The 24,591-nt window shown below is 44.3% G+C and overlaps 1 protein-coding gene across 1 annotated transcript in view; it reads left to right on the top strand.

Moving 5' to 3' along the window:
* trappc9 (trafficking protein particle complex subunit 9) overlaps positions 1 to 24,591 on the top strand; it is a 698,770-nt gene that overhangs the window by 184,059 nt on the left and 490,120 nt on the right. The window contains exon 16 of the mRNA XM_084311886.1: positions 17,324 to 17,476. Coding sequence (XP_084168012.1) covers positions 17,324 to 17,476 — 153 coding nt within the window. The remainder of the gene's footprint in view (positions 1 to 17,323; positions 17,477 to 24,591) is intronic.

Genomic DNA, 24,591 nt, shown 5'->3' on the forward strand with positions numbered 1-24,591 from the left:
TTCGTGGCGAGCGCCTTGCCCACTACGCCACGTAGCCGCCCTAATTTTTTTTCATTTATTTATTATCATTTCTTTTTATTATTATTTTTTTCATTTCAGATAATGGTTGAAGAAGTGCGTCTTTAGTCGACGGCGAAAGATTGGACGGGTTTCAGCTGTCCTACCTATTGAATCCATAGAATGGACGTGTCCATTAGAATAATACGCTCTTAAAGTGGTCATTCGACGAGCGCACCTTAAAACGGTCGCCGGGGAATGTTTCATAGTGTTGTCATGGTGATTAGAGTCTGGGGTCGGCGCGCGGGACGATGTTAGGACGGCAAAAATGCATCGTTGTTTGAGTGAACGGTTCCCGCGGCGGTTGACCGTGTTCTGTAAATCCTCTGCGAGTCTCTCGCGCCACAGTGTCCACGAATGAGAACCGGACGCCTATTTCCTTTGACGATATAATACACATCCTAGATGGGTGGAAGTTTAGCCCTTAGTCTTTCTATCCGCTACAGTTCTGCGGTTGTTATTTTCTCGTCCGCTCCGTTAGGCCCTCGGAACTGCCCTCTCCGGCCCCCCTCGTGAACCCTTACAAGCGTTTCCCCGGAGTGTCATCTCGGTGTGTTAGGCCTGTCCGTCAGATGAGTCATCGCATGTAGCGTTTTCAGTCCGAGTTCCATCGTGTGTGTGTGGGCGGGGGGCGGAGGGTACTAGTTGTTGCTCTGGGAGTACGACGTGGCATTTCTTACACATGAACAGCCACCTGCTGTCCAGCTGCAGGGGTCAGAGGAATAGACGTCTCACGTCCCTCGAATGAAGTTTGATTGCGCTGTCCTGCCGTCGTCTATCGTGTAATTTCAAGCGAGAGCAGGTCTGTCGTACGCTGGTGATTCTGTTCCTTCGCCTTGTGAGTGACGCTGGTTCCTCTCGGCAGCAGAGTGTCTGCTAACCAGGGGGATCAGCTGCTGGCAGGCTGAAATAACCCCTCTTCTGAAGAACGTCCCCAGTCTCTCTGCAGAGACTTATAATTAGCACAAATTAGCGTGCGCTTCTTTCTGCTCTACAGCCATAACGGGGGGCCTGTGCTTTTCTTGTCTTTTATTAGCCAGCAGAAAAAGGTCTCTCGCGTCTCACTGTTCTTCTCACTGTTCATCTCACTGTTCATCTCACTGTTCATCTCACTGTTCATCTCACTGTTCATCTCACTGTTCATCTCACTGTTCATCTCACTGTTCATCTCACTGTTTATCTCACTGTTCATCTCACTGTTCATCTCACTGTTCTTCTCACTGTCCTTCTCACTGTTCATCTCACTGTTCATCTCACTGTTCTTCTCACTGTCCTTCTCACTGTTCATCTCACTGTTCATCTCACTGTTCATCTCACTGTTCATCTCACTGTTCATCTCACTGTCCTTCTCACTGTTCATCTCACTGTTCATCTCACTGTTCATCTCACTGTTCATCTCACTGTTCATCTCACTGTTCATCTCACTGTCCTTCTCACTGTTCTTCTCACTGTTCTGCACCTAGAGAGAGAGGAGATCTTCTCACTGTTCATCTCACTGTTCTGCACCTAGAGAGAGAGGAGATCTTCACACTGTTCATCTCACTGTTCTGCACCTAGAGAGAGAGGAGATCTTCACACTGTTCATCTCACTGTTCTGCACCTAGAGAGAGAGGAGATCTTCACACTGTTCGTCTCACTGTTCTGCACCTAGAGAGAGAGGAGGTCACTTTAGTTGGTCGGAGGTTTTGAAAAGTCAAGACGGCTCACACGCTAGTGTCCTAAGAGGAGGGGGGGGGCACAGCATGGAGTGCTATGATCCAATCAGCCACACTGTTTGCACAGCAGGGCCGTGGATCACACAGAGAGCCGGCAGCAGACGTGTTCTCGCCGCGGAAGTCATGGACCCACAGAGTTCTCAGTACAATGGACGCTTTGAATGGGCTACACACAACAGGCCCGGTCCTCAGCCGTATGGGATTTCGAGGAGCTGTGATTGAATTTAATCAATGGTTTTTGAATCATTTCCTAATCTAGATGATCTCCTGTCATCGTCGTGTTCTATGATGACACAGGTTATCTCATTAACAGTGAAGTGTAAGCCCAAGCCAAGGTGACAGTTTAATTTCATTTCTATGATGAGTTTATTGGCTTCATCAAAGGAATCTAATAAGAATCATCCTGACGAGGGCCCGACTGATACTGGATTTCTTTGCATGCCGATACCAATATTTGGGAGTAAATAAAATTCCTATAGAGATATAGCGGCCGATATACTATGTATTGCCGGTACAACTACAACTCTGTACATACTTCTGATTAGCACTATTACTCAATAGTACTAATTTATATATTTTATACCCAGTTTAATCACCTGTACGTTGTATATTACTATTGCACTTTACCGTTACATTTGCACTCTGGTACTTGTGCTGGTTAAAATGTGACAACACATTTTAATCTATAATATAATCTATTTATAGAAGGTGAAAAGAATCAAATAAATTATTAAATAAAATCTGTACTGCATGCAAAAGAAAAGCATGGTTTGGGTCTAAATCTGCATAGGACTAGCATGAATGGACCTGTCTCAAAACCCTGCCCCTTTTCTTGATCCTCCAATCACAACTGTCGCTTACCTCGGACAAACTTGGTTTGTCCGAGGTAAGCGACAGTTGTGATTGGAGGATCAAGAAAAGGGGCAGGGTTTTGAGACAGGTCTATTGGGCACGGCTGTAAAGAGGGGGATTTGTGTGGTTCCAGTGAGACCATTGTCTTGATATCTTGAAGTCCGAGGTCACGGGACTCCTTTGAATGGTCATGCCTCTTTTCCGCCCATAGAAATCCTGCTTGTAATATCAAATATAAACCCCCTTTGCTGTTGAGCCTGCATGACATGGCTGGTAACCATGGACTCCTGAAGCTTTCTAGTTTCATTATATTTGTTCTAATGAGCCCGTGAAAAGTGGCTAATCAACCGGTAATATATCTATAATGAGCCAATATCACCCGATTCAACTTAAATTTGTATACTGTCATTTTATATAGCAATTGATTTTATTTGACTTAACACTGTGCAATAGTGCTCACCATTTATTTATTTATTGGAACTTTTTTAAACTTCAGCGCTGACCTTCATTGTTTGTTGTTGTATTGGTTGTCCTTTTTATTGACTGAGCTACTGGATACCTGCATTTTCCCAAGGGGATTAATAAAGTATATCTATCTCTCTATCTATCTATCTAATTCTTCATACCTGTCCCTGATGACAGTCCGCCACTCATGAGGAGCTGGCCAGTGACGCATTAACCATTTCACTACCACACTACCAAATGGTTAACCCTTTCACTGCGACAACACAGACGGTTAACCCTTTCACTGCCACACGACAAATGGTTAACCCTTTCACAACCACACTACAGCAGGTTAACCCTTTCACTACCACACTACAGATGGTTAACCGTCTGTAGTGTGGTAGTGAAAGGGTTAAATTAGAGAGGTGTCATTAGACCGGCGTTACAGGGCTGTCGTGACCAGTTATGGTGTGTCCTGGATGTCGGAGGCAATAATTCGCTGATCAAATAGTTGGTTGTTACACATGTATTAAGTAAAATAGGAGTTAGGCTTGAGAGCACCCAACCGGAAGCCCCTGGCCTGGGGAGCTCCTCGAATTCATCTGGTCATTAGATTATAATACCATGATAGAAGGGGTGGGGCCAGGTAACCAGGTGGGAGGGAGGGGGCGATTTTGATAGGAGGATGAGACAGGGGGGGCGGGGTTGGTGATTCAAAGGGAGGGGCTGGGGAAGGGTGACCGGAAGGAGGGGTGTAGTGGGGGATATGGGGGATGGGGGAGGGTAGGTAGACAGACAGAATGTAAAGGTGGGAGACAAAGGAGAGGGTATTGAATTAGGGGTGAGGGGGATACAGTTCAACCACAGGTGTTAACCCCCCGCCCCGCCCCTGCCGCATTATTGTCCTAAACCGGGAGTTGTCCTGCGAACTCTCCCAAGTGTCCCTACAGTCGCTCCTGCCCCCGGGTCCCGCTCCGTCCGTCCGAGACCTTGCTCTCCTGCCTGGGAAACGAATGAATAAAAGATGGGAGTGTTAGAATAAGGAGACATCTGTGGGAAAACACACACTTTTCCGATTCTGTTTTTCTTAATTACAACCACAGCCGACTGACATTAAATGAAAGGCACACACGGTGTGGTGTTTGAGAATAGTTTTTTGGGAGCACACAGAGGTGGTGTACTTCCACCAGTAGCCAACAGAGGGCAGTGGAAGTAGAGAGAGAGAGAGGGGAAGGAACTAAAGCTAATTCAATGCTTCACTCTGATGGATGAAGTAATCCGTAACCTAATGTAGTCGAATATTAATTCCGAGTGAATAACCAGGGGAGAATCTCTCCTTTAACTTTATTAATCCTCCGAGGGGGAAACTTGGTTAGAGCCGCCGCACGTCAACAAACATCGACGGTGACGCATAAGAACAGACGTTACATTCATCAAGAGCCGCTCAAAGACACATTCATGAGGGAATCTAATCTAATCAGTGCAATATGATACAATGCAATATAAAAGAGGATCAAACCTCACAAAATATGAATCATAAAACGCAAACGACCGTACCTAATAATAAGTGTTCTGCCTCGATCCACACTGCCAACCTCAGCAGTGTGTGTGCGCGTGCGTGTGTGCGTGCCTGTGCGTGCGTGCCTGTGTGTGTGCGTGTGCGTGCGTGCCTGTGTGTGTGTACATGTGTGGACCGTCTTGCTCTTCATCTCAATGTTAACCCTTTCACTGCCACACTACCAACCGGTTAACCCTTTCACTGCGACAATACACAGACTGTTAACCCTTTCACTGCCATACAACAGCCGGTTAACACTTTCACTGCCACACGACAGAAGGTTAACCCTTTACTATCACACATAGTAAAGGGTTAACCTTCTGTCGTGTGGCAGTGAAAGGTTTAATCTCCATGTTAATAGGTTAGAAGAGCCACGGAGCCGAGTGGCGAGTCGTCTAGAGATCTACTTCCGCGCACGAGAGTGGCTCGCGAGACGGCGTGGATCTCTGCAAAACGGACGAAGATAGATTAGATTAGGTTCGATTAGATTCTAATCGATTACGTTAGATTCGATTAGATGCAAATGGCTTGTCATTATACAGCTCAAGTACAGTACAATGAAATAGAAGTTTGGCATTCACCCAGAGTGCAAATGTAACAGTAGTAATATACAATGTACAGGTGATTAAACCAGTAAGAGTAGGTAAGGGATGTGTACAGATATATATATATATATATATATATATATATATATATATATATATATATATATATAGAGAGATATGTAAAATGAGTCTGTGCAGGTATGTACATACAGATGGATAGATATATATATACACGGTTGATCATACAGAGTTATATGGCTTATATGCAGGGATATAAGTAGGTATATATATAGCTGTATATACAGTATATATATTTATTCTTACCATATATATATATATATATATATATATATATATATATATATATATATCCACATCTGTCTGTACATATCCCTTACCCTACTTACTAAACTGTGGATACCAAACAGAGAAGGTAAAGACGACTTTGAACTGTTGAACAGTAATCCAGAACTATTTTATTGCACTGTAAAAAAATTATATATTTATTCTATTCTACTATTCTATTGCATTGCACTATTTTACTCTGTCTATATTTTTATCTTACTCTTTTTATTATTGTCTATTTAAAACTGAATCAAACCATAAACAAGGTGGCCTGTTGGGATGTTAGATTTTCTGCCTGTCTTTTTTCTGCCGTGAAGCACTTTGAGCTGCAGTTTCTGTGTGAAAGGTGCTATACAAATAAAGTTTATTATTATTATTATTATACTAGTTATGCTGCTGGCCAGTATGACTTACTACCATAGTGTCTTCATACCTGTATCACTGTACATATTAACACTACAAATCTGTACATTCATCTAATTAGCACTATTACACTAGCACTACTCAGTAGTACAAATATATATTTTATACCCAGTTCAATCACCTGTATGTACATTGTATATTACTATTGCACTTTACTGTTATATTTGCACTGTGGTTGGATGCCAAACCTCTCATTTAATTTGTACTGTACTTGTGCTGTATGATGACAATACATTTTAATCTAATATAATCTAATCTAGTATCGCAGTATACTCAACCATTTACTTCTGGTTCTCACTTCTATAATAACCTCTACGGAATCTGCGGTCAAGCCGATTATGGAGCCTGCTTTTTAATCGGTTTTGTTTATTTCGTGTCATCAACGACGATGCTTCTGCCCCAGCAAACCACAGCGTAGAACGCCGGTCAGAATGCTCTGATAAAAGACATACAAGTCTCCCACTAATACATACCTACTAAGGCTTATTCCAGTTTATGTTTATTATCCACACAAACGTATCCTGGACAATCGCCATCTGAAGTTCACGAGAAACATAATATGATTGAGGAACATCCTCAAGAATTTGATATCCATAAAACCCCTAAGAACAGAAGTGACGACGTTTGACTTACTGTCGGTTAAGTGAAAGTATAGGGGCATCGCTTGCTAGGAAGGCTTTCACCTCCCTCCCTCTTTAGCGAGTCGGTATTTCATTTAGGAGAGACTGCCCGAAAGCCACACCTCGTTGACAGAGACGTATGTCGGTGGCCGTGTTATGTCATCATAAAAACAGAGAGATTGACATGTCATGTCTCATAAAAGCATGTCTTCCTCCTTTTCACTGTAGAGAGTGATGGGAGTGATGTGTGTGTGTGTGTGAGAGACAGGGACAGGGCAGCGGATGTGTGGGATGACAGTGATTGAAGCAAGGCAGATCTGTAGGAAGGCAGATCCATTAATCAGGGGTGAGGACCCGCCCTCTCTCACTCTCTCCCCCCATCAAAGGTGTCTCAAAGGTCATCCCGCTCTTTGCTCTTGCTGCACATCACAGAGGTGCAAAGGTCATCGAGGCCCAGAGAGGGGGGGGGGGGGGGGGGGGGGGGGGGGTGGTGGTGTATGTCTGGGAAGTTTTACAACTGAAACCGTCACCGATCACTGGCAATCTCAGTACCAAATCCCGAGGGAGATTTGGCACTACAGATCGCTCCCAGTAAACGGTAAACATTTAGGTACATTTAGGACAAAAACAAAATTCACCAATAAGACTTAAGAATAAAATACGGTCCGGGATATACATTTTCTATGTTATGTATATACATTCTAATATCAAATATACAGTCAAAATATACAGTAAGTGTACAGTAAAAACTGTGGAATTGTACAGTGTCGATTTAAGTAAAGGTCCAGGGAGATTTGATAGCACTGTCTGTGCTCAGTGATGCAGTGAGGCGCAGTGATGCGTTATAGAGTCTGATGGCTGTCGGAATGAAGTTACATGCGTTCACACCCGGGAACCGCTCAGTGAAAACCACAGACTTCTACTGGTGGCACGACAATTCAAATCAAATCAAATCAAATTTATTTATAAGGCCCGACAACACACGTTAATGTCCCCATGGGCCGTACATGTCTTCTTTAAACAAGTCAAGAAGAAAACATAACAATAAGTCAAGAACAGAACAAGAACAACATAAGGTCCAACAAATTTAAAATAAATGCAAATAAATGAAAGAATGCAAGCACTCCCAGACATACCCCACGTGAAGGTAAGGAAAAACTCACTAAAACCTAACAATAGGGAATTGTCCGCCATCGACCAAAAGCACACTTCAATCAATATCTGACCTTTTTTAAATGACTTAAAAAAGTATCTTCCTACTGTCTTTTACTATTATGCACTCTCTACAAAGTAATCCACATTGCTTATATTACTACCTACTATGCTAATGTCTTTACTACTATGCAGTCAAGACTGTAGCACTCAAGTTCAACACTGTTTTTTTCTTTTTCTCCCCATTTTCAATTTATTTTCTCCCATCCCAATTTCGTATTATCCAATTCTACACTCCCCTGTCTCGAACGTTGTTATACCATGCCTCCCACTGGTCGGCTGCAATGTGGACGAAGCCTTGCATCACGTATCCCCTCCGGTACACGAGGAGGCAGCCGTCGCATCTTTTCACCTGAACAGAGCGATCTCTCAGTGGCGAGGAGTAACGCGTGGGAGGCTCACGCTGATCTGATTCTGATCCTGATTCTGATGTACAGGCGCACCAACCGACCTGTAGGAGTCACTGTCCACAACGTCCGATCCCCACCCACCGGCTTTCCCACCCCCTAACACTGCCAATTGTATTAGTATGAACGACCAGCCAAGCCGGAAGCAACGCCGAGAGCTGGGCTCGAACCCAGCATATCCTGCGTTAGTGGCGAGCGCCTTGCCCACTGCGCCACTTAACTGCCCAAGTTCAACACTGTTTGAAGAACAATGTTACTTAGCCTTAGCTGCCAGAGTTGTATCCTTCCTGCTGACTTGGCTTTGGATAAAAGCGTTCAGCTACATGACTCAATAATAATAATAATAATAATAATAATAATAATAATAATAATAATAATAATAATAATAATAATAATAATAATAATAATAATAATAATAATAATAATAATAATAATAATAATAATACACTTTATTTATAAAGCACCCTTCATGCAAGAAAGCAGTCCAGAGTGCTTTGACAACACAACAAATAAAATGTACAAATGAATAATAAATGCATGACTCAGTAAACAGAATTGCATATCACAACAAGCAATAAAATAAGTAGAACAAATAAAAGAGAGTTAAATAAAATGATTAAAACAAAAGGAATATACTAAATACAGTTAAAAGCCAAGTTAAAAAGATGTGATTTCAGATGCTGTTTAAAAAGGTCCACTTTATCTTTATCTTTAAATGTCTACAAGGCGCCTCCCTGTCATCTCACAGCTCTCACATCCACCTGCCTCCAGCCACAGAGCAGCAGTATGTATGGCCTTCTTTTGGTACATTACTATATACAGGGTTCCCACATGGTCTTAAAAAGTCTTGCATTTAATAATCCAAAATCTTTGCCCTTAACCTCTTAAGCCCTAACTATATTTTCAGAAGATTAGCCTTAAAGTACATACCCAAGTAAATGGAAGATTGCTGCACTTCTACAAGGTCCATTTGTAATGTTCTTGGTATCTAGGGACATCTATGGACCACAGGGAATGTATTCACAGTGTCAGAAATATTGTGTCTGTTACTAGAGTAAATTGTAATGAACCAAAGGAGAATATAAATGATTATTATTATAAATTTGTTTCCATCTTTGACGGTGAATAACACCATGCTAACATTGACCAGAAGTGAAAAATGGTGTCATGCTCAAGGGCACGTCGAACAGTCGACCCTGCCGGTGGTCTAACCTCTAGGCAGCGATACCGTCACCTACTGTACACGCCGCCGCACCGCATCGTCCTCCGTTCCATCTCGTCAGACGGCCAGGCCGCGTAGCAGACGGAAATCAAATCCCCCGAACCGCCTCACGCCTCACGCTCCAGACGCACAATATTGATCACTTCAATTCACCCCCACAGGCCTCCGCTTCCTAATTACTTCTAGATGACGTCTGGAATGGAATGCGTTATTCCTCGCTGAATTTTTAATCAGAGCTTTATTTGTGGAATTGCGGGCGCTTTGCAATTATACAGTACCTCGCTCGATCTTTTTCTTTCTTCTGTCCCTCAGTTCAAAATGGGGTCTTTTTTGTGTGGTAATTCTTCACAATGGGTGCTCCTCGTAGATAATATTCATTCCTCTGCCACCTTCTGTTCATGTAACTCATGTAAGGCAGAAATAAGAAGTATCCTTCCTAGTTACATCTACACACAGTCCTCATATCCCTCCTAGTTACATCTACACACAGTCCTCATATCCCTCCTAGTTACACATACACACAGTCCTCATATCCCTCCTAGTTACACATACACACAGTCTTCATATCCCTCCTAGTTACATACACACAGTCCTCATATCTCTCCTAGTTACACATACACAGTCCTCATATCCCTCCTAGTTACACATACACACAGTCTTCATATCCCTCCTAGTTACACATACACACAGTCCTCATATCCCTCCTAGTTACACGTACACACAGTCCGCATATCCCTCCTAGTTACACATACACACAGTCCTCATATCCCTCCTAGTTACACATACACACAGTCCTCATATCCCTCCTAGTTACACATACACACAGTCCTCATATCCCTCCTAGTTACACCTACACACAGTCCTCATATCCCTCCTAGTTACACCTACACACAGTCTTCATATCCCTCCTAGTTACATACACACAGTCCTCATATCCCTCCTAATTACACCTACACACAGTCTTCATATCCCTCCTAGTTACATACACACAGTCCTCATATCCCTCCTAGTTACACATACACACAGTCCTCATATCCCTCCTAGTTACACCTACACACAGTCTTCATATCCCTCCTAGTTACATACACACAGTCCTCATATCCCTCCTAATTACACCTACAGTACACACAGTCCTCATATCCCTCCTAGTTACACATACACACAGTCCTCATATCCCTCCTAGTTACACCTACACACAGTCTTCATATCCCTCCTAGTTACACCTACACACAGTCTTCATACCTTTCGGGTTACTGGCCGGGCCTCCTTTACCTCCAGGCCGGAAGAACAAAGAAAAGGAGGGGAGTGAGTCAGAATCGAGACGGGGGGAAAACGTTGTTTTCTTCGTGCAGCCATTCGTAACGGAGGTCGTGTTCCACGTCGACGTGATCGGCATACAGTGTGGTGGACATGGCTCGTGTTTAATACTACAAACGGGGTGAAGGGGAAAGATTTAATTGTGTCTGGCTGGCATTAATGTACGTCGTGTGACTCATCGCCGCTCGTGACGTCGGGGGTTTTCATCTGCAATGCAAAGCTCGCCTACCTGTGCGAATGAAGTGCGTGTAGAAAATGCAATCAGCGCCTCTCTCTCTCTCTCTCTCTCTCTCTCTCTCTCTCTCTCTCTCTCTCTCTCTCTCTCTCTCTCTCTCTCTCCTTTCCTTCCATCTCTGTCCTTTCATCAGTTAATTTACCCGAAAGGACAGCTATGCTTATGAATATTTAAAGGTGCTGCTGATAACGTTCAGCCACTAGACGTCGCACCGGAGCACCAGCGTGTCATTCAGCCAATCAGGTTGCATTCCATGTGGGGGGAAATGGGAAGCAGGGAGGGGATGGACCACTCCACTTCCACATAGAAAATTAATGAATGTGGACGAGAGACTTGACATTAAGTGGTTGTAGCTACGGCTGTGGGGGTGCTGGAGACATGATCCAATATACTTGTATACGCCTGAGTCTCCTGAATACGGAGAGATAAATCCCAAGTCGATCGGCACTTTCTCGGCCCAGCTATAGTCACTTTTCCGCACCTACTCCCGAACTCTGCATGCGCAGATTGCCCACGGAGTCTCTCTGGATTGTCCAGAGATCTAGGTTTATCAATCTGCGCATGCGGAGTTCGGGAGTAGGTGCGTAAAAGTGACTATAGTTCGGTCGAGAAAGTGCCGATCGACTTGGGCTTGGTCTCACTGTGTTCAGGAGATTCAGGCGTATACAAGTCTATTGGATCATGTCTCCAGCACCCCCACAGCCGTAGCTACAACCACTTAATGTCAAGGCTGTCATCCACATTCATTAATTTTCTCCCCCCGCTTTCTCTCCCATGATTTCAGAATACCGGAAGTGTTGCGGTGGTCTATACATGCATGCAACATGTAAACAACAACATTCATTTGGGACGCGCAACATTTTATTAATCAATAATTTTTTGGGAGTAAAGCAATATTTTTATTTTGCACCTTTCTAAAAGGATGTATTAGGGCGGCCGTCTACCACCACAGAGCCAGTGGGATCGAATCCGGCTGTGGTGCCTCCGGCTTGGCCGACCGTCCATACTAACACAATTGGCCGTGTTAGCGGGTGGGAAGCCGGCGTGGATGGGTCCTGGTCGTTGTAAACAGCGACTCCTACAGTTCGGTCGGGGGCGCCTGCACAGCAAGGGAAGGATCTGGGAGAGGTAGTGTGACCTTCCACACGTTACACTCTCCCAGTGAGAGTCCGCGCTGCCAGGTGAAAAGAAGCGGTGGGCTTCGGAGGAAGCATGTGATAGTCTCCGCCCTCCGAGACCGACGGTAGGGGGTAGAGTGCGCAGCGACTAGGAAGGGGATTGGGAATTGGCATAACGACTAACATTGGGATGGAAGAAAAATGGAAAAAGAAAAGGGGGAAAAAGAGTAAAAAAAATAATAATAAAAAGAGGATGTATTAATATATATATATATATATATATATATATATATATATATATATTACTCTACATAAACCTTTTTATCTATAGCACCAGTTAAAGTGGTTTTGTCATTCTTTATTCTACATTCTTTATTTAGTGCACACCACGTTCTTATCTTTCTTGGGGGGGATCACAGGTGTTCGTGTTTGGTATGTAACTCCTAGCACTGTACTTTGTGTTTGGTATGTAACTCCTAGTGTTTGGTATGTAACTCCTAGCACTGTACTTTGTGTTTGGTATGTAACTCCTAGTGTTTGGTATGTAACTCCTAGTGTTTGGTATGTAACTCCTAGCACTGTTCTCATGCGTTTGTTTTTTGGTATGTAACTCCTGTTCTTTGACACAGTTTACTTTGGGTTTTTCTCTTAGTGCCGGTAATTGTACCGGCGAGCGCGGCGTTCTTTCTCCTCTCCCTCAGTTAGGCTTGGTCGGGGCGATGTCAGCTTTGTTAGACACATAAAGCCTCTGAGTGTCTCCCCTGTGTGATGGTGGCTACACGCCTCGTCTGGCTTTGTCAGTGCCGGTGCCGTTTGCTTTGTGGTCGAGCTGTGCCGAGGCATACCGTCGTGTGTATGGTGTCTTCTGTTTGGTCAAACTCTCTACCAGGATTTTCCACCGCAAGCGTTGAAAAAACCCTGTTGGCTTTCTAGGTATTTTTCGTACAGGGCAGGGAGTGCGGAGAGCTGCTACTAGGGCTGGGCGATTCATCGAGTTTCAATTTCAATGACTGTTTTGTCTTCCCACGACCATGAAAACAAGATAATTGCGATGCCGCGTTGCGACAGTTACTAGAGATGGGCGTGGCTGGAGTGCCAATCAGCGCAATGGGAGACACCTGGGCCCGGTGTTCCCATGCTCTGTCTTCAAAAGGCTTGCGGAGCTCAGACCAGGGCGCTCTCCTCTTGGGACGCCGTTACATTAGTTGGATATTCCTTGTCTTTGTCTGTACATTTCAATATCCACTTCACTTCAGAGAAATCTCGCAGGTCCAACCATTTTAATTCGTATATTTGTTAACGTTATTAACTTATTATTCCTGCGGCCACACTTTATTTAAAAACAGCCGATGAAATCCCCATCAATGGAAAATTAAACCCGCCCATACCCATGCTGATTGGTCCTTGTGTGAGTGTATGCTTGGTTTCATTCCAGCCTTGCCTAAACACCAGCTGATGATTTCATTAATTGGCTCACCTCTTCAACTAACTCACCTGGTACAATGTGTAGTTAAAATGAAAACTTGGCCCACGATGGAATGAGTAAAAGTTTAAACTTTTACCTTTTAGTACTTAACTACATTTCAAAGTATAAACTTTTTGACTTTCACTCAAGTGGGTTTTTAGCCAGATACTCTGACTTTTACTTGAGTACGATTTTGAGACGGTACCCATACTTTCACTTACCGTACTTTTCGCACTATAAGCCGCACCTGACTATAAGCCGCAGCAGCTAAATTGAATGATGTGTACATATATAAGCCGCACTGGACTATAAGCCGCAGGTGTTTTAATGTTTAATTACCATGTGTAATTAGCATTGGGACACAATACTGTCGGACAAATAACAAGCATTAACTCATTTACAAGTTGTATTAAGTTTAGCAAATAAGGGAACAGATAAATAAAATTTCAATGCAGTCAAAAAAGCAATATTTAGATGTTTACATTTTCGAGTTTGGTCACGTCGAGTCACATATAAGCCGCACCGTTATATAAGCCGCAGGGTCGAAAAATGGGGAAAAAAGCCGCGGCTTATAGTCCGAAAAGTACGGTAAGTATGATTTCTGGGTGCTTTTTACACCCCTGCTCAATCACTCGTATTACGCCGCCACCTGGTGGAGATAGAGAGTAATCCCAAACGGGTGCACTTGCGCACCTCCCTAGTAGCTCCTGGACGGTCAGGCTGGGTGGTGTTAGCACTCTATTGGCTACGGCAGGGGTTCCCAAACTTTTCAGGCCGGGGCCCAGAAAATAAGGCGTCAGAGAGCCGCGGCCCAATGCACATCGTCTGGCTTTTTTTTTTTTTTTTTGCCAGGCGACCGATTTTTTAAGCCAAATATCACTTCAATCCTATTAAGTTAGTTCAAGTTAGTTATTCATTTATATGTGCTATTTATGAGAGGGCTAACTTGTTGCAAAATAATAATGATAATAATAATAGCCTCATTAAAATACTATTGTTGCTTCGGTTGTTTTCAGCATTTTATGTGCATAATCTGTTATTTAGTTTGAAATGTTCGTTGAAATAAGTAGATTTTTCGTTTTTGTTTATTTATTAAGTTAATATAAAACCATATAGTCACATTTTAGAATACAATAGAATAGAATTTTAGAATACAACTAGAAACACTGTCCTGGCCTGCTTCTAAGTTCAGTGGCCTGACAAAAAAAAATTAAATAATAAAAAATAAAAATAAAAAAAAGGTTTTTTTTTATTTTTTTTATTTTTTTTTAATCATCTCGCGGCCCATCCGTGGCTGCTCGCGGCCCACCTTTGGGTCGCGACCCCGACTTTGGGAACCACTGGGCTACGGGACAGGTACTGAAAAGGTCTTGCATCACCCAAACCACAAGAGGTCCTTGTTCATATAGTCATATTTCTGCACAAATCAAATCAAATCAAATCAAATCTAATTTATTTGTAAGGCCCGACAACACACGTTAATGTCCCCATGGGCCGGACACGTCTTCTTTAAACAAGTCAAGAAGAAACATAACAATAAGTCAAGAACAAAACAAGAACACCATAAGGTCCAACAAATTTAAAATAAATGCAAATAAATGAATGAATGCAAGCACTCCCAGACATACCCCACGCGAAGGTAAGGAAAAACTCACTAAAACCTAACAATAGGGGAAAAATGCTCCACAGGCAGTGTGGAGGAGAGAAACCTTAGAAGGGCCATTCAAGGGGGGATCTCCCTTCTTAGATGTCGGTGATAGTAGTGTTGCAGACTAACAGTTGGTAAGCATGCACTCATGTGTGTAGTGAAACACAGATGAGTGCATGCAATAGCAACTGAACATTTTGAAAGATTAAAGATAGAGCTGATAGCGAATCTATTTGAGGCACAGGGGCGACGCAAAGAGGGTCGCGTCCTCCCCGTCTTAATCACGGGACGTTCAACACTCCGGTCATCGCTCCGAGACAGCCGGAGACAGGGAGATGGGGGGCGGCGCAGAGAGGGTCGCAACCTCCCCGACATCATCGCGGGACGTCCAGCACTCCGGTCACCACTACAAGACCGCCGGAGACAGGGAGACAGGAGGGCACGCAGAGAGGGTCGCATCCTCCCGGCCTTCATTGCGGGACGTCCGACACTCCGGTCAACACTCCGGGACAGCAACTCACAGGGAGACGGGACAGGCGTTAGACAGCTCGCGTGATTGTAGTGGGCGGACATAGCAATAGATGCACAACAAATATTAGACCAAACAGCCTTGTAGTTTGCGAAATTTGCTGTGGACAGAATCAGACACACGCACATGCACCGGACCGATTACATGATCTCCTTCAGGCTACCTCTGAGGCTGAAGCAAATAAGTAAGTGGGCTTCCGCCATTATTGCCAGCCTGTCGCTCTCTCCTCTCCCTGAAACTAAGGGTGGCACACACCTGCACAAGCAGAGTTAGAGTACATGGCTGGCACACACACCTGCACAAGCAGAGTTAGAGTACATGGCTGGCACACACACACCTGCACAAGCAGAGTTAGAGTACATGGCTGGCACACACACACCTGCACAAGCAGAGTTAGAGTACATGGCTGGCACACACACCTGCACAAGCAGAGTTAGAGTACATGGCTGGCACACACACCTGCACAAGTCGATCCTCCTTTTGAAGCTCCTAGCTGAAGTGGATGCAGTTGAATCATCAGTGTCAGGTGGGGTGGCTATTGTTTTAGCCATAAATTACACTGTTTGGTCTTTGACACCTTCACAAAGTGCTTATAGCAAAAGGACCCGTTAACAGCGTACTGCTGGCGTTTTGCCCTGACCCAGGGGGTTAATTGCAATAGGCGCTGGGCATGACAAGATGAACTGGTTTACACCAGTGGTGGCGCAACCCGTCGTACTTGCAGTACGATACCCCCCCCCCCCCCCCCCCCCTGCTCGGGTCACTATGCAGAAAACATCACTGTCCATGACCGGCAAGTCTAAACGAATCTGTCGGCTAACTGCTTACATATGCAGAGAAAATTGCACGAGCATCAGAAATGACATACTGCTACAATGTTTTTGCAGTGTCTTGTCCCTTTCGTTTTTTTCGTCAGGCCTTATCAAATCTCCCATCAGCTTAATTAACCCTTTCACTGCCACACTACCAAAGGGTTAACCCTTTCACTGTGACAATACAGAATGTTAACCCTTTCACAACCACACTACAGAAGGTTAACCATTTCACTACCACACAACCGTCTGTAGTGTGGTAGTGAAAGGTTAACCTTCTGTAGTGTGGTAGTGAAAGGGTTAAAGTATCTCTTCAGCACCTCTCTCTCTCTCGCTGACCACTTTATTCTATGCACCTGCTCTTCCTCCAGGGAGAGAAACCCCCCATCGTGTTACGCCTCTGGAACAATCATGTGTTGTTGTGGTCTTTTTAACACCTTGTTTCAATACGAGTTTTAGACATGTGTGCTGTTTTCCTGTGCTGTTTTGTTATTGCTTCTCTTTGAACCGGGGTGTGTTCATAATCGTGTCCCTCTGGAGAAGCTGCCCGCGGGGTGTGTGTGTGTGTACGAGTATGATACTTCAATAGCTCTCACCCTGTCTCTCAGCCTGTTGTGCACACACACACACACACGCACGCACACACACGCACGCACACACACGCACGCACACACACACACACACATATAGACACACACACACACACACACACACACACACAGCAGGGGCTGTTTTCTCTCTGCGTTACCTTACTATTGATTTCTCTAGCTAACTCGTGTCTCTGTTTTCCTTCCTGCAGAGAAAGTGTTCGGGGAGTTTCTGACCTGGGAGCTGGAGGAGGCTGCCTCTCGCCTCCCTCTGAAGCCCAGCCAGGCCGCCACGCTCACCGTCAACATCAGGGTCAAGCTGGACTTCTCTGGGCAGGAGAGCCTGCTGCAGGACCTCAACGACGGTGAGTGGCCGGTCACGCACGCACACACACACACACACACACACACACACACACACACACACACACACACTACACACACACACACACACACACACATATACACACTCATATACACACACATACACACACACACACAGACATATACACACACACACACACACACACACACACACACACACACACACACGCACACAAAACCCAAGAAAGGAGGGGAGAGGGTTGAGCATCACTTCCTCCATTCTAGTGTAATTTTATGAGGTATGCAAGCTTGAGATGGTACAGTCCTGTAGGGGGGTCTGAGCTTGAGATGGTACAGTCCTGTAGGGGGGTCTGAGGTTGCGATGGTACAGTCCTGTAGGGGGGTCTGAGCTTGAGATGGTACAGTCCTGTAGGGGGGTCTGAGGTTTAGATGGTACAGTCCTGTAGGGGGGTCTGAGGTTGAGATGGTACGGTCCTGTAGGGGGGTCTGAGCTTGAGATGGTACCAGGGCTCGAGACTAACGATGTCCCGCCGTCCCGGGGACGATCAATTATTGATTTGGGACGAACAGAAATCTTTGCTGGGATGCATCCGGGACGGAGAGGATTTCGTTTTTTCACAGGAAATGTCAATTGGACGACTGTCAGTGCGCGCATATATTGCTGTCAAATGGTTAATGTCTCGTGCTGACTAAGTTCACTGAAGTCTAAACGTAGTGTGATTTGCCAAATCCAATGACTATCTCCGCCTCCCAACGCAGCAATACGCTCATCCAGCATCAAGTTACTTCCTACCCACCTCTCCTCCGGTACAGTACTGCAGCTACATGCTAGCTAACCTAGCTCATGTTAGCGTCGTCACTGAACCACCTCGCGTACACAATTAATGACATGTTGCGGACAACCATATCGGTGACAATGTTTAGCTTTTAGTGCCAAATGATAAGAGTCTGAGGCGGTGTCTCAAAAGAGAATGTTGAATATTTATTGTGCAAAAATCACAACATCCTCTCCAACGGAGCCTTGTAGCCGAGTAGGGTATATCTGCAGAGCCACTTGGTAACGAGTGCAACACTGTGTAATGTCCGTGTGGATCGTTGGAGTAGGGTATATCTGCAGTGCTGCAGCCCCGTATAGATTTGTATTAGTATCATAATCAATCACCTGTTGTTGAATAAATACCATTACTTTCTAGTTATTACTTAAAACAGTATATATAAAACAGTAGCTGTATAAAAAAATAAATAAAAAAAAGTATAATTTATATAATTTAATAAAAAAAAAAAAAAAAAAAAATGTATGCACTGGTATTTTTGGGACGGTTACATTCACTTTGGGACGGTTAAAATTGTATTTCGGGACGGTTCTGGGACGGTGGTGAAAAAAGTTAGTCTGGAGCCCTGGATGGTACGGTCCTGTAGGGCGGTCTGAGCTTGAGATGGTACAGTCCTGTAGGGGGGTCTGAGGTTGAGATGGTACAGTCCTGTAGGGGGGTCTGAGGTTGAGATGGTACGGTCCTGTAGGGGGGTCTGAGGTTGAGATGGTACGGTCCTGTAGGGGGGTCTGAGGTTGAGATGGTACAGTCCTGTAGGGGGGTCTGAGCTTGAGATGGTACGGTCCTGTAGGGGGGTCTGAGGTTGAGATGGTACGGTCCTGTAGGGGGGTCTGAGGTTGAGATGGTACAGTCCTGTAGGGGGGTCTGAGGTTGTTGGTTAACACTTTGATCGCCATGGTTAAATTAATAATTTACCATCCCTCGCCATCTCTATAAGTCTATGGAGAAGTTCCCCTTCTTTGCAGGGCTATAACTTTTTAAATTGTATTGCTAAATTGACATTATTATGGCCCATTCAATGTCCTATATCTATTGTTCAGGGTGTAGCAACGTTATACTTTTTCATTCACATATTCATACTAAAATACGGTCTAAAGTATAAGTATGTTTTTATCGTTTTCTGCAGCTTTCTCCAGAACTTGATTTATAGCCCTAAATGCATTATATTGATGATCAAATAAAGTTTGGTAGGAATCTGTGCGAGATAAAAAATGTCAACTGGAGGTACTTCTAGAAGTTACTAAGTATGATCTGATGTTGACCGGATGGGCGGGGGGTCGTTTATAATTCCGTGGGCAACGTTATATCATTCATCTAGTGTGGGTGATATGATCATCAGAGCAGTTAGTAAAGAACACGTTGGAAAATAACGCTGGATCTTACCGTATCTTCCTCGCGCCGTTGGGCGATGAGCGTGGAGCAGAGATATTCTTATTATGGGATGTATAAATACCCGATCCATTTCCAGGTTGTATAATAGTATATACGTCCAAATCATGTTGTTTGTCGAGTTATTTGCACCGATCGGTGTTCACTGTGTCAAGATGGAGTCCTGCTAATGATAGCGAGTGCCCGGACGAAATATGGGTGAGCACCACTTCATCCACATGACTTCCTGTTGGGCGATCTGCCGATCGGCCACCAGATGGCGCTCTTGAACCGTTCGAGAGTTGAGTGGAGCTCAGCAGTATATCTCAGGTCCCCGGGGGAGAAATATGATTTCGATCACAGATTTTTGAAATATTGATATCAAAGACGTGTTACGGCGTCTTCGGCAGAATGAGCATGGCGGGGAATGACGAGTTTCGGCGTTTCCGGCGATTCAAGTGTTAATATAGTTACAGGTAAGAAGGATATATAAATGTTTTGACCTCTTTATTATTATTATTATTATTATTATTATTATTATTATTATTATTATTATTATTATTATTATTATTATTATTATTATTATTATTATTATTATTATTATTATTTTATTATTATTATTTTATTATTATATATATATATATATTTTTTTTACCTCTTTTGGGGAGGGGGTTGTCTTGTATTTTTTGAGGGGGACAAATTGACCTCTTTTCAATATTGATGGGGACATTGTCCCCTGAAACCCCCTATAAATCTACGCCGACGATTAGATATAGAGAGAGAAAACTACACAAAAAATAAAAACATCTAAAGTCACAGTCACAGTTTATTTGTCACGTATGCATCATATAAGTACAATGGAAACAGTGAAGCGTTTCTTCTGCAAAAGCACCAGGATTAGACGGCATTCCGCCTGCGCTGCCTGTTGCTCTGTGGGAACTGGTTGGTCTGGTCATTTTGGATTCTATTAACTTCTCACTTGTTGTTGGAAACGTCCACAAAAAAACAAACAAAAAAAAACACTTATTTCTAAGGTAAAGACCAGATGGAATGTTCCAGCTATAGGTCTTTATTGATTTCAAACTGCGATTTCTGTTTGCAAAGGTCTCATCAAGACAATATGACACAATTTCACAATTTGATCTCATCCTTGGTACAGTACACACAGACCTCAGGTTTATAGGCCGCTTGGCTTCAGAAAACATCCGTCGGCCAATACGTGTTCAGGAGCAGCCCTGTGCTATCCTTGCTCTTGATGCAGAGAAAGCCTTTGACTGCGTGCGGAGTGGGATTACCTACAGTATGGGCAGTCTTAAAACATGTTTGATCAATATGGTGCGCTGCTGAAATATGGTAGGCTGGTCCCACTGCACGTGTTCAAACAGCTCAGCCTGGCACACCTGAGTTTCTTTTTTGATCCACTTTTTCTCCCATTTTCTATATTTTCTCCCATCCCAATTTCGTATCATCCAATTCAACCCTCCCCTGTCACGAACGCTGTTTCTTGCCTCCCACAAGCCGGCTGCAATGTGGACTAAGTCATACATAGCACGAGTCCCCTCCGGTACTTGAGGTAACAGCAGTCGCATCTTTTCACCGATCTCTCTTTTCGCTCGATCTCTCAGTGGCGAGGAGTAACGCGTGGGAGGCTCACGCTGCCCCCGACACTTCCTGATTCTACTGCGCAGGCGCACCAACCGACCTGTAGGAGTCGCTGTCCACAACGCCCGATCCCCACCCATCAGTTTCCCACCCCCTAATACAGCCAATGTGTATTAGTATGAACGACCAGCTAAACTGAAAGCAATGTGGAGCGCTGGGCTCGAACAGGCAAGCCCAGCGTCTCCGTCATCCGTGGCGAGCGCCTTGCCCACTACACCACGTAGCCGCCCACTGGCACACCTGAGTTTAAGCTGCATACTGTAGATCCACCAGACAGGGGTGTCCCATCTCGCCTGGTCTATTTGTACTCTCTTTAGAACCTTTAGCACAAGCTGTCAGACAGCATCGATATATATCACCTATTTAAATCAAAGGAACTGCTCACTCCCAGGTGGCCAAAAAGTTCCGGCCCATTAATGGCCTGTATCCGGCAGGCCGGAAGAAATTAGTCGGCCCAAGTCCGGCTGCCAGAGTCGGCCAAGTAGGCGGCAATGACTGACTGGCCGATTCCGGCCCGAGTACACTGGGCCAGGTCCGGGGTTGCCGGAAGCGGTGAACGTCCGGATCGGCCGAGTAGGCGGCAATGACTGACTGGCCGATTCCGGCCCGAGTACACTGGGCCATGTCCGGGGTTGCCGGAAGCGGTGAACGTCGGGTTGCCTAAAGCAGCCCAGATGCGACCCACACACACTGGGCCAGGTTTGGTTGCCCGAAGCCTAGCCGACACTGCCAATGCAATGGTACTACACAGTAAATTCCGCAGAGTACATTTGACTCAAACTGAGTACATTTGATTCAAACTGAGTAAAGAAATTTTACTCAGTTTGAGTGAAATGTACTCAGTTTGAGTCAAATTTACTTTGCGGAATTTACTGTGTACCCAGTATTCTGCCAGAGCTACTCCACTATCTGCCTATGACCATACATTACCGGAAATACAGTAGGAAATGGTTGATTAGTAATACAATGCCACATATTTAAGGACCCTTCCCTTTACCAATGGAGTATTGGCATGTCCCGCATTGAACAATTCAGAAGTTTACATGCTGTCTCCTACCTCACTGAAATATATTCTCAGTGTATGTGCACATTGTACACAATATACACCATTCTGCAGTGAAGCTCAAATATCAAGTAAAGTAACAATTACCCCCATACATGCTACTTTTTCCAGTTAAAAATGACAACTTGAATAGATATTTAAACATTTATTAACAAAAAAATATCACATCCTCCTCTCTGAACCCAACGACAAAGCCTCCAATGAAATTAACCCATTGTTCCCCTGCAACAGCTTCTCCCACAGGGGATCTTTGATTAAACACCTGCTATCAGAAGAATATAGACAGTCAGAAAAAAAGTTCAATTTACTACTTAAGTACATTTAAAAGTAGAAACTTTGACTTTTACTCAAGTGTGTACTTTCACTTAAACTTTCATGTTAGTCTAGCTTAGCAACATTTTTTAGGAGAATTAATACAAAAACGAGTGATATGGCCGTTCAGTTGTAAATGAAAGCCTGCATTTAGTAAGACGTTGTTTATAAATGTCTTTTGGTTTAGTTATGAATGAATGACAGCATCTCTATAGCACAGCTCTATTACTAGGACATAAAGTGCTTTGGAATGACTGTATACATCATTCACAACGGGTGGCCCCAGCAGGAATCAAACTCCTAACCGTGACAGTGTTAGTGCCATGCTCGGAGTGCCAAGCACAAGACCCCAATGTTATGCGGGGCTCTGCTCATAGGCGGGCGGCTCGTGGCTAGAAGCAACCGTCGCCCTCCATGGAGACCCCCCTCCTCCCGCGCCACCCCAGCGAGGTGGCGGGTGGCGACCCTGACGAGGTGAGCCATGGTGGGGTGGCGGGGGGCCGGCAGGGGGAGGCCCCTGGGGGGGGCTCCGGAGAAAAGCGCCAGGGGGCCGGGCCGGGAGGCGCCCCTGGGGCACCCCGGGAGGCGTGGGCATAGCCTTACGGACCACGGGGGAATAGGTGACGTGGGGGCGTAGCGTGGCGGGGGTCTGGGGGAGCTGTCGCCGGCCCCGGCGAGGCGTGCTGGTCCCCGACGTGGAGGGGATGGGACTTCCACTCACTGCCCTACACGAAAAGTGAAAAAGGCAAATAAAAAGAACGAACCACAAATTCAACGACAGAAGAGAAGAGGATGAGATAGAGAGAGAGAAGAGAGAGAGAGAAGAGAGAGAGAAGAGAGAGAAGGAAAGCAAGATAACAAAATACAACAAGAGCCAGTATGGAAGCAAATGAGTGACAGAAGTATTTGAATTTGATCAGACACCGAATTTATAGCATTGAAAATAATTACTTTGAAAACATGTATCTGAATTGAATTTATAGCATTGAAAATAATTACTTTGAAAACATGTATCTGAATTTTTTCAGACACCAAATTTAAAGCATTGAAAATAATTACTTTGAAAACATGTATCTGATTTTTGAATTTTATCAGACACCGAATTTATAGCATTGAAAATAATTACTTTGAAAACATGTATCTGAATTTTTTCAGACACCGAATTTATAGCATTGAAAATAATTACTTTGAAAACATGTATCTGAATTTTTTCAGACACCGAATTTATAGCATTGAAAATAATTACTTTGAAAAATGTATCTGAATTTTTTTGCTCTGAATTTACCTATGTGAAATAAAAATTCAATGTAAAAAATTCGAATGTATAATAAAATTCAATGTAAAAAAAATTCGATGCATAATTGCGGTGTATAAAATTCGATCAAAAAACCATCATCCGGGCTACCCAGACAGGATAAGCAATCGCGCCTGGATGCAATCGAATTGACTTCTGGCCTATCACTGCACGGCTTTGTCAGTCATGTGATCACACCAACCCGGGAGAAAGATGGCGGTATATATACATACGTTGGGGGGAGAATATACATACGGTGGGGAGGAGACTGTACATTAGGAGGGGGTGGGTGGGAGAGAAATATACATACGGTGGGGAGAGAATATATACATACGGTGGGGAGGAGACTGTACATTAGGAGGGGGTGGGTGGGAGAGAAATATACATACGGTGGGGAGAGAATATATACATACGGTGGGGAGGAGACTGTATATTAGGAGGGGGTGGGAGAGAAATATACATATGGTGGGGAGAGAATATATACATACGGTGGGGAGGAGACTGTACATTAGGAGGGGGTGGGAGAAAATATATACATACGGTGGGGAGGAGACTGTACATTAGGAGGGGGTGGGTGGGAGAGAAATATACATACGGTGGGGA

The sequence above is a fragment of the Notolepis coatsorum genome, assembly GCF_963971535.1.
Source record: "Notolepis coatsorum genome assembly, chromosome: 4".
Lineage (NCBI taxonomy): Eukaryota > Metazoa > Chordata > Actinopteri > Aulopiformes > Paralepididae > Notolepis > Notolepis coatsorum.